Raw genomic sequence first — 14,139 nt, 5'->3', positions numbered from 1 at the left:
TTATGTGGTAAAAGGGACCACAGATGTGATTAAATTAAGGATTTAAATCCTTAAATTCAGAATTATCTGGGCAGGCCCAATATGATCACACCAGGGTCAGATTTGAAGATGCTAAACTGCTGGCCTTCCAGATAGAGATTGGGGCCATGAGCCAAGGACTGCAGACAGCCTCTAGAGGGTGGGAAAGCCAAGGAAACAGATTCTCCCCTAGAGCCTCCAGAAGCCACACACTCTGTTAACAACTTCAGCCCCATGAGACTTCTGACCTCCAATGCTGTAAGATAATAAATCTGTGTTGGTTTAAGTCACTATGTGGTAATTTCTTAGAGCAGCCATAGAAATCTAATCCTTTCCATTTCAAAACGGTCCTGTTTGTACAATAAGTATAAGGGGATAGAATTCATAACTGATCAAGCTCTAACCCTGAAAAGCCAACACACCATCAAACTGTACATCTCTTTCTGGGTTTGGTGATGGGGGTCTCTGAGGCCCAATAAAGCTCATTTTCTGTACTTTCCATGGATTGCTATAGATTTAGTGTTCTGGATTCAATAATGATGTCAGATAACAAAGAAGAGACACATACAACCACTTCTCAAAAGTCTTGTAAGTTTGCAAGAGCACTATACCATGCAGGTAGTCTAATCCAGAATTAGGTCATTTGCTTCCCTGGGACATGGGGCTTTATTGCCCAGTCAGCATGGCAGTCAGCACAAGAGGTGGAGAGGTACAGACTGTGTACTGACGGGTGGGGAAGGGAATGAATTTCTTCCAAAGGTGGAAAGCAAGAAAAAGCAAATAATCAATGTTGGGCAGGAGTGGTTCATTTAATCATTTAGTTCTGCCTGGGTAAGCAACATCTGTGAGCAAATAGCCCCCCGCCCCCTTGCAACTTGCAGATATTTATAACCAGACCAGAAGGCTATTTAGAGTAAAGACATCATGATTAAGTGAGGGAATAAACTGTAAGTGCAGACGATAGTGAAACCAAGTGAGATCTTGGAAGGCACTGGTCAATCGCCAGTACTGAAGTGGGAGGCCCCTCCACATTGTCCCTCTCACAGTCGTGTCTGGCTTCCTCCAGTGAAAGTAACTCCCAAGCCAGTCCCTTCCACTTTCAGATGGCTAATTGCTAACAAGATTCTTTTTATTTAGCTATAATCTTATCATCTTCGCCCTTTGGTCCTAGTTCCAATGGCTGCAGCCACATAAAGTCAGTCTGAAGTACTGGGCTCTCGATTCTGGCTGCATCAGAGGATCATCTAGGGAGCCTTCAAAAATCTAATACCCAGGCTGTACTGCAGACTATATAAATCAAGATCAGTGGGAGGGGGACCCAAGCATCAGTATTTTTAAAACTCTTTAGATGATTCCAATGTGCAGCCAAGGTTGAGGGTTACTGGCTTAAATTCTCTTCCCCACAACACTCTATAGAGTTAGAAGTCACCCTCACCTGAGCTGAATTTTCTCTTCCTTAGGCTGACTTTCATCCATCCCCTCAGAACACGGGATTTGAGGCAACTGGCAATCATAACTGAGCAGCTCTGGAGAAGAGCACTGTTGGGGACCCCCAGGGAAGACTTGTGGCCTGGGGTCCATGGTGGGATTGACTTGGTTCCTTTCATGTTTTTAAAAGTATAACCAGATTGATAAATTGCACTTCATCAAAACTAAACTTTTTATGATTCTAGGGACACTAACAAGACAATGAAGAGACAACTACAGAGTGGGAGAAGATATTTACAAATCATGTATCTGACAAGTGTATATACTACCCAGCATATATAAAGAAATATTATAATCAATGATAAAAAACTAAATAACTCAAACACACACACACACACAAACACACACACACAAATATGACCCATCACATGACATCACCATTTTTGAACTTTGCAAAATTTGCCAAGATTTTTGCATTAACCATAAATTGCTTACGATGATAAAAGTACCACCAATAAGCATTATTTAAAAATCAATTTTCTGAGATGGCCCATCCGGCTCTAGTGGGAAACCGACAAGCCATTCAGACCCACCCTGCTCCCTAGCTCTAGAAAGCTGGAAACCCAAGGCCAATTTCAGAGGCAGGCAAGCTGGGCCAGGGGGAAAAAGTCCTGAATTTTCCAAGCAATGTCTATTTGACTGCAAATTCAAGCACTGCTTGGGAGATTCTTTTAGAAAAGGGGAGAAGGAAAGGTTTTTATTTCTAGATTTAAATTGAGTATTCAACTTATTTCTTTGCAGATATTAAACTCCATTCATAAAACAAAGAAAGAACAGTACAAGGCAGTATTTATTCAAGAACTCAGAGGTGTAGAGTCAACTGTAGGTACAATGCAAGTGAAGGGGAAGGAGGACTAGAGCATTGTCTGTGTTGTAATATTGGTTACCATAATAACAGGGCTTTGCAAATACTGCCTCTTTGCAGGGTTCCTGACTGGTCAATAGGATTCTCAAACTATTTTAAAGATCTCTGTTTCAAAAGAGAAATGAAACGGACCAATTATAAGATTTATTTTAAAATGATTTAAAAAAAGAAGAACACTGAAACATTCAATGTGAGCAAAAATTTAGTATACGCTCAGTCCCCAAATTATTTATATTAGCCCAAAAGAGGTATCACCCGAATTCAATAATTAAGGATTGTTAAATCAATGGTTCTCAATAAACATATGGAGACATTTTTGATTGCCACTATTAGGGGGATGCTATTGACATAGAGTGGTCAAAGACCAGAGATGCCATTAAACATCCTAGAATGCACAAGACACACCCCCTTAGCCCAACAAAGAATCTCCTGGTCTAACATGTCAATAGTGCCATGGTCGAGACAACCTGGGTAACTAAAACTGTTACATGGGATACTATATATCCATTAAAAGAATCTTGTGAGTGATTCTCAACTCTGGTTGTGTATTAGGATAAGTGATGAATCCCCTGTAGAGCTTCGAAAAGGTCCCATTCCTGACCAAACAGTATCAGACTCTCTGGAGTGGGACCTGGGCATGACTATGTTTAATATTCTCTCCAAGTGACTGTAATGCATAGACAGAGTTGAGAACCACCCATTCAGACTCACATGCATATTATGTATAGATATTGAATGACAAGGGGATATATACATGCTGAGTTTACATAAAGCATGTAACAAAGTAGTTTTTTATTAAATTTTATTTTATTTAATAAATTACATTTAGTAAAAATGTAATTTATAAAATATTTTTCATATTAAATAAAAACGTATTTTATTGAAATACAAATGAACTATAAAGTACATATATACTATAAAAACATATATACTATAAAGTTGTATCAATTTGTAATTGCATTTATCTGTATTTTTTGACTTTCTCACAATGAACATGTATTCGTAATAAAAGACAATAGACCACTGTGGAAAACAGTTTGGCAGTATCTTATAAAATTAAACATGTTATGACCATATGCCTTGAACTAGGACTCTTGGCTGTTTATTGCAGAGCAATGAAAACTGTTCACATGAGAATCTGTATATGAATGTTCAGAGCGGCTTTATTTGTAATAGCCCTAAATAGAAAAAAACCCAGATGTCCTTCACCGAGGGAATGGTTAAATAAATCATGGTACATCTATCTCATGGAAAAGTGCTCAGAAATAAAAAGGAATGGACTACTGACACATGAAACAATCTGGATGAATCTCTAGAGAATTATGCTGAGTGAAAAAAGTCAAACCCAAAAGGTTACTTACTGGTTAATTCCATTTACATACCATCCTTGAAGTGACAAATTTAGAGAAATGGAGAATAAACACAAAGTTTTGCAGCATTCTGAAGGGTGGGGGAAAAGCAAGTAGGCATGCTTGTGAAGGGTAACATGAGCACCCTTGTGGGGATGAAAATGTTCTGTATGCTGATGCATCAGTGTTAATATTCGGATATTGTGCTACAGCTTTGTAAGATGTTACCAATGGGGAAAACTAGGTGAAGGGGAAATGGGGATCTCTCTGTATTATTTCTAAAACTTCATGTGAATCTATTATTATCGTGAAAGTTTAATTTAAAAATTTTTAATGTTTATTTATTTATTTATTGAAAGAGAGAGAGAGAGAGAGAGAGAGAAAGAAAGAGAGACAGAACATGAGTAGGGGAAGGGCAGAGAGAGAGGGAGACACAGGATCTGAAGCAGCTCCAGGATCTGAGCTGTCAGCACAGAACCTGACGCGGGGCTCGAACTCATAAACTGCGAGATCATGACCTGAGCTGAAGTTGGATGCTCAACTGACTGAGCCACCCAGGTGCCCTGGAAGCTTAATTTAAAAAAAAAAAAAAGACAATAGGGATCAATTTTAACCAGAGAAAACACCTATTGTGTTGAACCAATCGTGGGAAAGAAATGTATCTGTTAAACAGTAACAAAATATATGCACATGGTGAAACATTGCTTTGAGAAATAAAAACATCCACCACACCTCCAAATTGGTGAACACAAGAATTCAATTTTCAGATAACACAGCCTCCCTTCTGATGGCATGATGAAGGCTTACTACATGGCTTCCTCTCCAGCAAACTTCCTCATCCCAAGTAAGAAGCAACACACACATGCTGGGAGAGGAAGATAGACCGTGGAGAGTGAGAACTGAGCTGTCATCAGCCTTCTCAGTCCCTGATGCTTCGTATGGAGAGCCCCAGGTCCAACCAAAAGTCAGTGAAAGCATAGGAAGGGGCGCTGTTCGGGTATCCCTCTCAGCTTTCTGTTCTCAAAGTCAGAGGACATCAGCTTCACAGGGGAGCCTATTAATAGTGCAGCCTCCCCCAGACACATCCCTAAATATTGATTCCAGTATCCGATCAGAGGTGCGGTCCATGGATCTGCATTATTAGCAAGTCTACCTGGTGACAGGAGGCATTCAGGAACACGGCCATAAGGGACGCTGGGGGCCAGACTGGATCTTGGCCGTCCAAGAAGTGCCTACGGTCCTCAGTCAGAACTATAGGTCTCGTCATCTTTCCTTAAGGAATGTGAAAGGGATCTGTCTAGTTTAGGAGCTTATAAAAACAATCAAGGGAATAATTGCTGGGGATCGTAGTCACACTTGGGAAGGCACTAGATGTGGATGCCTAACAGCAGAGGAGAGAAGAAAAATGGTGGCCACTGTGCTGAACAGGTAAGACTGTGGCTAGGTGGTCCCCAGGGCTCTGGAAAATAATTGGATGTGGTGGAGGGGGCATCTCAGGAGAACTGCTCGTTCCAACACTGTGACTGGGAGAAATGGAGGAATATGCTGTGACTTTTACTTTTACCCCCACGAGGACCAGTGTGTGCTCAGGAAACAGAAATTGTACCTTCTAGACAAAACAAATTACAAACAATGTATAAAGGCTGTCATTTTTTTGCCACCACACTGGGCACAAGGCTCCTTATAAAACAGGGATGCAGCCCTTTCCCTGTCTTCTGCCATGGCCATTTTCTCTACCTCTTGTCTTTCAGATCTGCTTCTGGTCCTCTTGGCTAACCTTGTTTGTAATCTTTTTTCCACCCGCGTCTGCTCTTCTTAGTCTGTTTCTTGGCTATGACTTTGGCTCATCCAGTAATATTTCTGATTATTCAGCTCAGCTGCCTTGTTAGCCAGTCTCCCTGGTGATAGGAGACTTTCAGGAACATGGCCATATGGGACGCTGGGGGCCAGCATCATCTCAAGATGGTCATCTCATACTCTTTCCAGCTCAGCCTTTCTTAGGGAACCTTCAAACATGGTTTGACCTGGTTGTAGATGCCCTGCCCACCAACATGGCCCATCAGTGGGCCACACCCATGTGCTAGTGGTGTTAGCTGTAATATCACTGCTGAGGCGCTTGGCTAGAAGCGGCCAGAGTATATTATCTCTTCCTTCTGCCTCTTCTTTTGCCTGCCCTAGTTTGGTCTTGTTTGCCTGGATATTTCATACTGGTCCTTTTGCACCCTGTTCAGAGTCCCCACCGACCCAATCAACTGTTAATGTCTGAAGTGAGTGCAGTGTTTAAAAGATAGAATCTGACTCCACTGAGCCATAATTGATTAGTCCTGTCTGCTGTGGGTGAGCACGTTGGTCATCTGGGATTTGAAAAGACTGCCGTGTTTGGACTGAATACTTTCTTCTTTACTTCGGGCTGATATACTAACTGCAAATGCTTCAAAAGATCTCTTTGCATTCATTCAGTCCAAGCCCTAATCTTTCAGTAAAGAAGCAATATTTCAAGTGCATTAGCATTTTCCACTCAAGCTTGCTATGAAAATATCTGCAAAACAGAAATTGCGGGAACTGTTATCTTTTCTCCAAAGAGAACATACCCTGCCAGAGCCTTTGGTAGAATCCACTGTGTGGTTATAGTTTGGGAACTGTACAAATCTCACTAGCTTTAGGCGAGAAGAAGAGTAGCTTCTGGGTTGAACGTTGTCAGAAAAACTGTCCCCCATTTTCCAAAAGCCCTTCCCTCCATGGCAGTTTCTTATTCACCATCAAGTGCCTGTCGTTACTGGTCTCTTGTGACAAAATGGTGCCTCTGGCTCCTGGTGGCAAGGTGAGTATCTGGGGGGTTAGCACACGGAGTTGCGCTCCTGCTTCCCTACACAACACCGGGGCGTTCCACAGCAGGGTATTCCCACCTATATGGGTTATGTCCCACCAAGTGTTGTCTTCACAGAGGAGCACTGACTCTACTCACCTTGTAGTGGAAGAGAAACAATCCGCAGAACAGACTGTACAAATCTGCCGTGAGCAGGGAGAGGTTGACGGAAGTGGCACTGGTTTTCTTTATGACGACCGGCATGAAGCTATAGAGACCGAACATGCAGGCGCTAAAGCCAACGTAGAGCAGTCCTGCGAGGAGAGGAAAGAGAGGGGATGTGACAGTCTCCTTGGGGCCTCTGAGTACCCACAGTGCGTGGACCAAGGGGGCCGGTGCATACCACTGATCACTCACACAGGGCGTTTTTCTTCACCGTACAAACTGACTTTATTACTGGGTAACGTATGGCTAAAACATAAAATAAAACGTAAAAAATCGTCGTGTGGAAAATGAACTTGCTGCTTCGCACCCCATAACTGATATTTTGCTTCTTCTGGGAAGGAGTGCCTCTTAGTGGCTAGTGTCGGAATGTGGGGTCAAGGCTTCTGAATTCTGTTTCCGATGGTGCTGTACTTAACGTTTCCTGTCTATGTCTTTTAAAACATTTTTTTTTAAATCTCTTTTTTGTTTGCAAAATTACTTGGTTCCTGTATTGCTCACACTGATGAAGAAGTATATAGTCCTCAAAATGGAAGGGCTTACGTATCACAGAGAGGAGGACTAAGAGTACTAAACTGGAATCCTGTGTGACCTGGGGCAGACCACTTCATTCTCTGAGCACACCATGATCTGTGAATTTCTTCTAGATCTGTGAATCCTGCTCAGTCCTACTTCCCCATCACCCTTCCTAGCATACTGTGGGTTCTCACATATGGGCTCTGCTATTTTAGAAGTAGTTAGGTAGATGCTTCACTTCATTGTTTTTTTAAAACAGAAAGATAAGGGGCGCTTGGTGTGGCTCAGTCAGTTAAACATTCGACTTTGGCTCAGGTCATGGTCTTGCGGTCTGTGAGTTCAAGCCCTGCGTCAGGCTCTGTGTTGACAGCTCAGAGCCTGGAGCCTGCTTTGGATTCTGTGTCTCCCTCTCTCCCTCTCTGTACCTCCCCCACTCACACTCTGTCTCTCTCTCCTTCTCTCTCAAAAATAAAATAAACATTAGAAAATTTTTTTTAAAAAGGAAAAAAAATAAAACAGAAAGATAAAAGAAAGTCCTTAAATGCTATATGGTCAGCCCCCCATTCTCTAAAATTGTCTCTCATTATAACTAGATAAACAATTGTTAGTACTGATTCCATAACTACACGATTTTGTTGAGTCTGAATCAAGAGTTTATGGCTAAATCTAGAATTTGGTTCACCTTTTCCTAGATGGTGATAGAACACAAATGTACAAAAATAATGCTCATTTCTCTACCCTGAAAGAATAAAGCATAGAATAAACACAAGTAATATAATTCAGTGGACATTTGGGCATTTTACTAAAATAAAAGTATCCGACCTGTCCAAAGGAATTCTTGATGAAGTCTTTGGTGAGGCCATGGGACAAATGCTTCATCTGAATTCTATGAATTCGGGAGGATTTTGTAGGTGCTGGACACCTAGTCCCTTTGCCTATGAAGACTGGTGATTCCTCTGAAGAGAAATTTGGTTTGCTTATATGAAAAGTATTTAAGGGCATAAATCATCATCCTATATATTTCTGATTCTCAGTTTAAAGAAAGCCACATCAAATCTATATAAAAAGATTATTTTGAACATTAAGTAAGCAAACTCAGTACAACAGCCCCCTCTAGTGTGGTGGAAATGCCCTAAGAGGACACTAGAATAACCGCTTTCCTAGTTCAGCAAAGTACACGTCCTCTTGCAGATATTCAGACATAGTAATATCAGATAGCTTTTGACTCACCATCAGAAGTTTTAATTCCCTAAAAACGGTCACTTTTCCTGTAATTGGGTTTCATGCTACTAATAATTCATCCTGCTTTAAACCAAGTTACTAAAAGTGCAATACTAAATAACCTATGATCAATACATGGAAAGACATAAATTATCTCAGCATTTCTTGAAGGAATCTGAGATTAAAAGACTGGGAACAAGATATATCCTTAAGTTAATCCACTAAAAATCCACTGAAAGTAGTCAAACTTGATCAGAACATAGTCCAGGCACCAGTCTTTTTTTTTTTTTTTTTTTTTTTAACCATCTCACTGATTTAGATTAAATATGATTGAATTAGAAAGTTCCAGAATCCTACCCTTCCATCACCTTACCTGGCACACTGTAGACTCTCACATGTGGGATCTGATGTTTTATATTCACTCAATTATTCAACCACGTATTCACTGACTACCTACTCTGCCTTTGGCTAGAAAAGTAGTGGAAAACAGAATAGGTGAGAAGGTTAGAGTTGCTTTGGTGCTAAGAAGGAAGAAAATGGTTCCTTATAGGTAATGGCAGGGGGCTTGCTTTAGGAAGGTTGACTGGCTGAGGCTTCTTTGTGCAAGTAACATTTACCTTGAATGCTCAAGGACTAAAAAGAGATGGCCGTGGGAAGATCCAGGACAAGAACATTTCAGGTAGGGAGATCTGCAAATGAAGGACCCCAGTGACGGAGCCTGATGTGTTCCAGGAGCTGCCAGGGCCAGAACATTTGTGCAGGATGAACAGAATGGGGCAGAAGGAAGGAATGAGGGTGGACAATTAGGCAAAGGATGGATTATGCAGGGCCTTGTAGGTCTCAGAAAGAAATTGACATCCTATTCTAGTTGTTAACAGGAAGCCATTGAGGAGTTGGTAGCAGGTGGCCAATACCCGATCTACATCTTTAAAAGATAGCTCTGGCTGCTATGTGGAGAAGGGACTGGATGGAGAAAGCATGGCAGACTAGCAAGAAGTGCAGTGTCCTAATCCAGGCAGGAGATATTGGTCGCTTTGCTCAGGATGGCAGTGGAGATGAAGGGATGTGGCCGGGCGTGTAGGGAACTCGACAAGCCCTGGTGACAGACCGGATGTGGGTAGTGAGAGAAAGGAGGGCATCAGGGATGCTCATGGGTTCTCATGGGTTCTGGTTAATTTAGAAACTGGGTGAATTATGGCACAATTTACCGAAATGAAGAGAACTGAGAGAGGGCACATTTTCAGGGGAAATAAAAAGCTCCGTTCTGAACACGTTAGTTTTAGACACTGATGCATCATCCAGGAGCATCTGTCCAGTAGGGAGCTGGATGTATAATTGGCAGGCTCAGAGAAGAGAGGGCCATACAACTGGCAGAGCCACGGAAAGTAGGAAAACACACACATACATACATACATACGTAGCAGAGTTTTGCTCTACTCATCAGGCTGTGTCAGGGCGCTTCAAGCTTAAACATTCTAAACCTATTTTTAAAAGCTGCGTAAATTAAATTTAGGGATACAGGAATGGAATATATACACCATCACAGTTAACCACTTAGCTAGGTCAACCAATGTTTTCGTGTGCGAACATCCTGTTTTGTGAGCAAAGCATAGTCAGCTGAATGAACACATTATTAAGGTCGGAATGCAGGTGTGCTGTTCTCGGATGGACATTAGCTAGTTATTACGTGTCAGCAGTGCATCTGGAGACCCAACGTGCTGTCCATGCAGGGTTTTCAAACAATCAATCAATGTGATAAAAAAAAAATGAACTGATTAATCTTTTGACTGACAGCTACATACCGGCTGCAACAGCTACATTTATAGACAAGGTATGTGTATAACTATTTCTTATTTGAAATGCTTCCTCTCTCACAAAAGACAGCATTTGGTAGCTCTTGTCCTCATGCATTAGAGATTTAAGTTAAAGAAGTTAGAATACTGCTATCAGCCAATACTGATTGCATGCTTGCTATGTGCTACTTTACACACATTATTAATTGCATGCTTGCTATCACATTAATAATACACATTATTAATATCTACAACTGTAGAACACCATTCCTATTGTTACCCTCTTTATATAGGCAAGGAAATGGGCTAACAGAATGTATCAGTTCAGAAACACAGTCCATATGACTGGTTCAATAAAGGAAATTTAATTGGGGGCACAAGTCACAAAGGTGCTTGAATGGGTAATAGGGCACATAGGGATGATGAGGCACCCCGGAGATTAGCAATAACAGTAAGTTATCCACACTCTTGGAGTTGGAGAGATCCAGGGAGGAGGCTATGTTGCTAGGGGTCAGAAGGTAGGAAAACCTAGCAAAGATATAATCACAGAGGGCACTCAGCCGTTTCTGGAGACCTGACCCCAAACAGCGAGAAACAGGGAGACACCCCCTGGTTTCTTCCTTCCTCCCTTCCTTCCACCTTCCAGTCTCTTACTGCTTCCAGTTGGCCAAATCTAGTTGGAAGCCACTTAATAAGACAGCCTGGAAAGTACAGTTTGCATGAATCATTACAGAGCAGAGTAAGGGTAAGAAACAGACAGATCTGTGAATAAACAGGAAAAACTAGCATACGGAGGTAGGGTAACTTGGCCTCGGGACACATGCTGCCTGACTTTAAATTCTGAGTACCTACCAGTAATCTATATTCTTTAATTATTATGGAGAGAAAACAGGGCTTTGATGGAGCATCCTATCTGATTCTAATAAGCATCTCAATGTATATACAACACATATATGATATATACACGGTGTACATGATATATGGTTAGATATGTTAGATATGGTATGTTTAGATGCGATATACACATGTGTGCATGTGTGTGCGTGTGCTGTATACTTTTATCTCATTACCCCCCTGATGTTCTGATTCACTTTCCTTTGAAGATACTAGATTTTTAACACATTATTTTTAATTCTTAAAGATGGCTTCTTAGAACATACGCATCAGGCTAAGTCTGGAAAGGGCATCAGGCAGGCAGGGCTTGCTCAAACAGTGCACATCAGTACCCACCCCTCAACCCCCAGCCCCCACAGGCAGCCATGAGACTTGTCGAGTGGCCTCACCTCCTCAGGCCCCTGACTCAATCTCAGTTAAAAGGGTGCACTCTTAATTACCTTTAAAGTCCTTCCTGCTCTGCGGTCCCATTACTCCATCTTCAGGAAAAGGTCAAATCTTTGTTTTGGCCTCCAGAAGAAAACCAAAACCCAAACCAAAACAAGCATCACCCACAAGGGCAGTGACGAAGCCCCCTGCACACCACGGACCTGAGCTAGCTGACCCACAGCACACTTTTTCTTTCCTTTAACGTTCGACTTTCACATCATCTCGTATTTGTTCACATGTCCTTTAACACAATATGGCAAATGGGATAAAGGGAATGTTGAAGCCATTTATTAGATTTCTGACGGTGATTTGAACACACCTGCTCCACAGGACATTTGAGCTGTTAGGTCGTATATTTTACTGGAATTTACCGATTACATAACCAGACCCAGTCTTTCTGTTGAGTAGAGTAAAACAAAGAAATAAAACAAACAACAACAACTGTGGTCTTCTTGCTTTGAATTACTCTCTGTATCTTGCAAGTGTTATAAGAAAATAACAGAATCTGTTTTTTAAAAATGTTCTGAGTGCAGGAAATATAAAATACATTTATTATCCCACTTGCTCCATAGAAAAAACATGTCTTTACTTTGATAAAACGTCAACCATATGAGCTACCCAAGAGACGGCAAGAGGGAGATTGCTGATGTGGAGACGGGGGAGGAAGAGGAGTGCTTTGATAGATGGTGGGAAATGAAGACAGTCTTGGATTTTGGTCTCTTTAATAAGACGCTGTGAGCTTTCCACCAAACACAGTGATCAGAGCTTGGCACTCTTGGGTGACTTCCCAAGGAGTGCAGGGATGCTCTGGGAGGACCCTGACCCCCTGGCCTGATGTCTCCTTGCCTCTCCAGTCCCCAAGTTTCAGTGGTTGGTATGCCATCTCCTGGTTCCCCAGAAAGAAAGAGCAATGCAAGCCTACACCTCTCGCCATTGTCCCACCACTTCCTTCTTGTCTATGTTTTGAAAGATGAGAGATGGCGGAACAGGCCCCATCTCCCTTGCTTGTCATTAACTCATTTAGTAAACGTTTACACACCGAACCTTATGTGCCTAAAACTGAGCTAAACCAGCCAAACCCTGTAGTTGGTCAGGATGAGGTAATGAGGATTAAGGTAGCCCTCTTGTAAAAAACATCTCAAACCCAACACTATTGATGCTTTGGAAGGAAAAGGATGAATATTTGGTTCTCTTTCTTGACCATTTTAGCCTCATTTCCAATCAGGAATTAAACTGATGGCTGTATAACGTATTCCTTTTATACCGCCTTTCATCATCTTGGACTACAGGGGATTGACATTTTAATGGCAATAAGAGAGTTAAGAATAAAACTACCTTTTGATGACACATTTAACTAACACTGAATTATAACAGAACCTCACTGGACATGCACATGCCATCCACATAATTAGGGGACAACTTATTTTTTATTTTTGCTGTTACTATTAATATAAAATTAATTTATACCACTGCGTGGCAAGTGTTACCAAGCATGGGTCACATCTTGCTTCCTGGCTCTGAGAGTCACAAAGGCAAATGCAGCCGGTTTCCTTGCCTGCCCCTCCTCTCCTCCCTGCACCCCCTCCTCTATTGATTTTCATTTAACTGTAACAATCTAGAGCAAAACTCAAAAAAAAAAATAAATAAATGGCAGGATTCTGTGACAGACACAAGGGCTGGTCAGCCCTTGAAGTCACTAGCTATAACCCCCAGGGAGGGTCATGCATAATTCTGTAGCTCCAGCGTGCTTTTAGAGGGAATTATGTCAGTAGCAAGCCAGCCTTGGACGCTTCTGGGTCAGGGGTAGGTAAAGTGGTGCAGGGAAGCTTATGGCTTTGTCCTTGTTTGTGGAAGCAGGGTTCCACTGAAGCTGTCAATCTCATCAGAGCTCTCATAAGCTGGAGGTGGCTCAAGCAGCCAGCTTCCATGGGCAGTCTGGCTTCCCCTCCCGTTTCCATCCACAGTGCACACATTTTCCAAGCACCCCTGCAAGCCAAGCTCTGTGCTCACTGTGGCACCCCATGAGTCTTGGTATAGACACTGAGGGTTATCTAGGCAGAAGGTTTTAAATGTCATTCCCTTCTAGGGCTTGCTGTGTGATCATTATAGCAATCACCTAGGATGTTAAATCCTTGTCCTAAATTATTTTTAGAGAAAAGTGATTTTCGAAACAGGTGGAATCTGAGATGCCCTGGATGACTATTAATGGGCTCGAAGCTTATCTGGGATTTTCCACCAAGTCCATTTGGAGATCAATTAACCATTTCTTATGTGCAAAATGCTCCCTTCTGAAAAGGTTTTTATGGGCTCAAAATGCCCATTACATTGTTTTCTTTTATGCCTTTTTGTTCATTTTTCTTCCCTTTGCTGAAGTGCCACTTTTTAATGATCACATAAGTTTTGTGTTTCTTGGCTACAGAAAATTGCTACCATTTATGTCCCACCACTGCCTCTGGGCATTTTTTCTTTCTGGTTGGTCTTTAACCTAATAACATACTTGTGTGTCTACACTAATGGCATCTTGACGATGATAATGGG

General features: G+C 41.8%; 1 protein-coding gene and 1 long non-coding RNA gene across 2 annotated transcripts in view; one reads left to right on the top strand and one right to left on the bottom strand.

Annotated features, from left to right (window-relative positions):
• The window catches only part of SLC35F1 (solute carrier family 35 member F1), a 409,915-nt gene that overhangs the window by 27,029 nt on the left and 368,747 nt on the right, over positions 1-14,139 (bottom strand). The window contains exon 7 of the mRNA XM_045499404.1: positions 6,686-6,840. Within this exon, the coding sequence (XP_045355360.1) occupies positions 6,686-6,840 (155 nt within the window). The remainder of the gene's footprint in view (positions 1-6,685; positions 6,841-14,139) is intronic.
• The window catches only part of LOC123608933, a 46,965-nt gene that overhangs the window by 16,003 nt on the left and 16,823 nt on the right, over positions 1-14,139 (top strand). The window lies entirely within an intron of this gene.

This window comes from Leopardus geoffroyi, chromosome B2, assembly GCF_018350155.1.
Source record: "Leopardus geoffroyi isolate Oge1 chromosome B2, O.geoffroyi_Oge1_pat1.0, whole genome shotgun sequence".
NCBI lineage: Eukaryota > Metazoa > Chordata > Mammalia > Carnivora > Felidae > Leopardus > Leopardus geoffroyi.
This window is presented reverse-complemented; position numbering and strand designations above follow the sequence as displayed.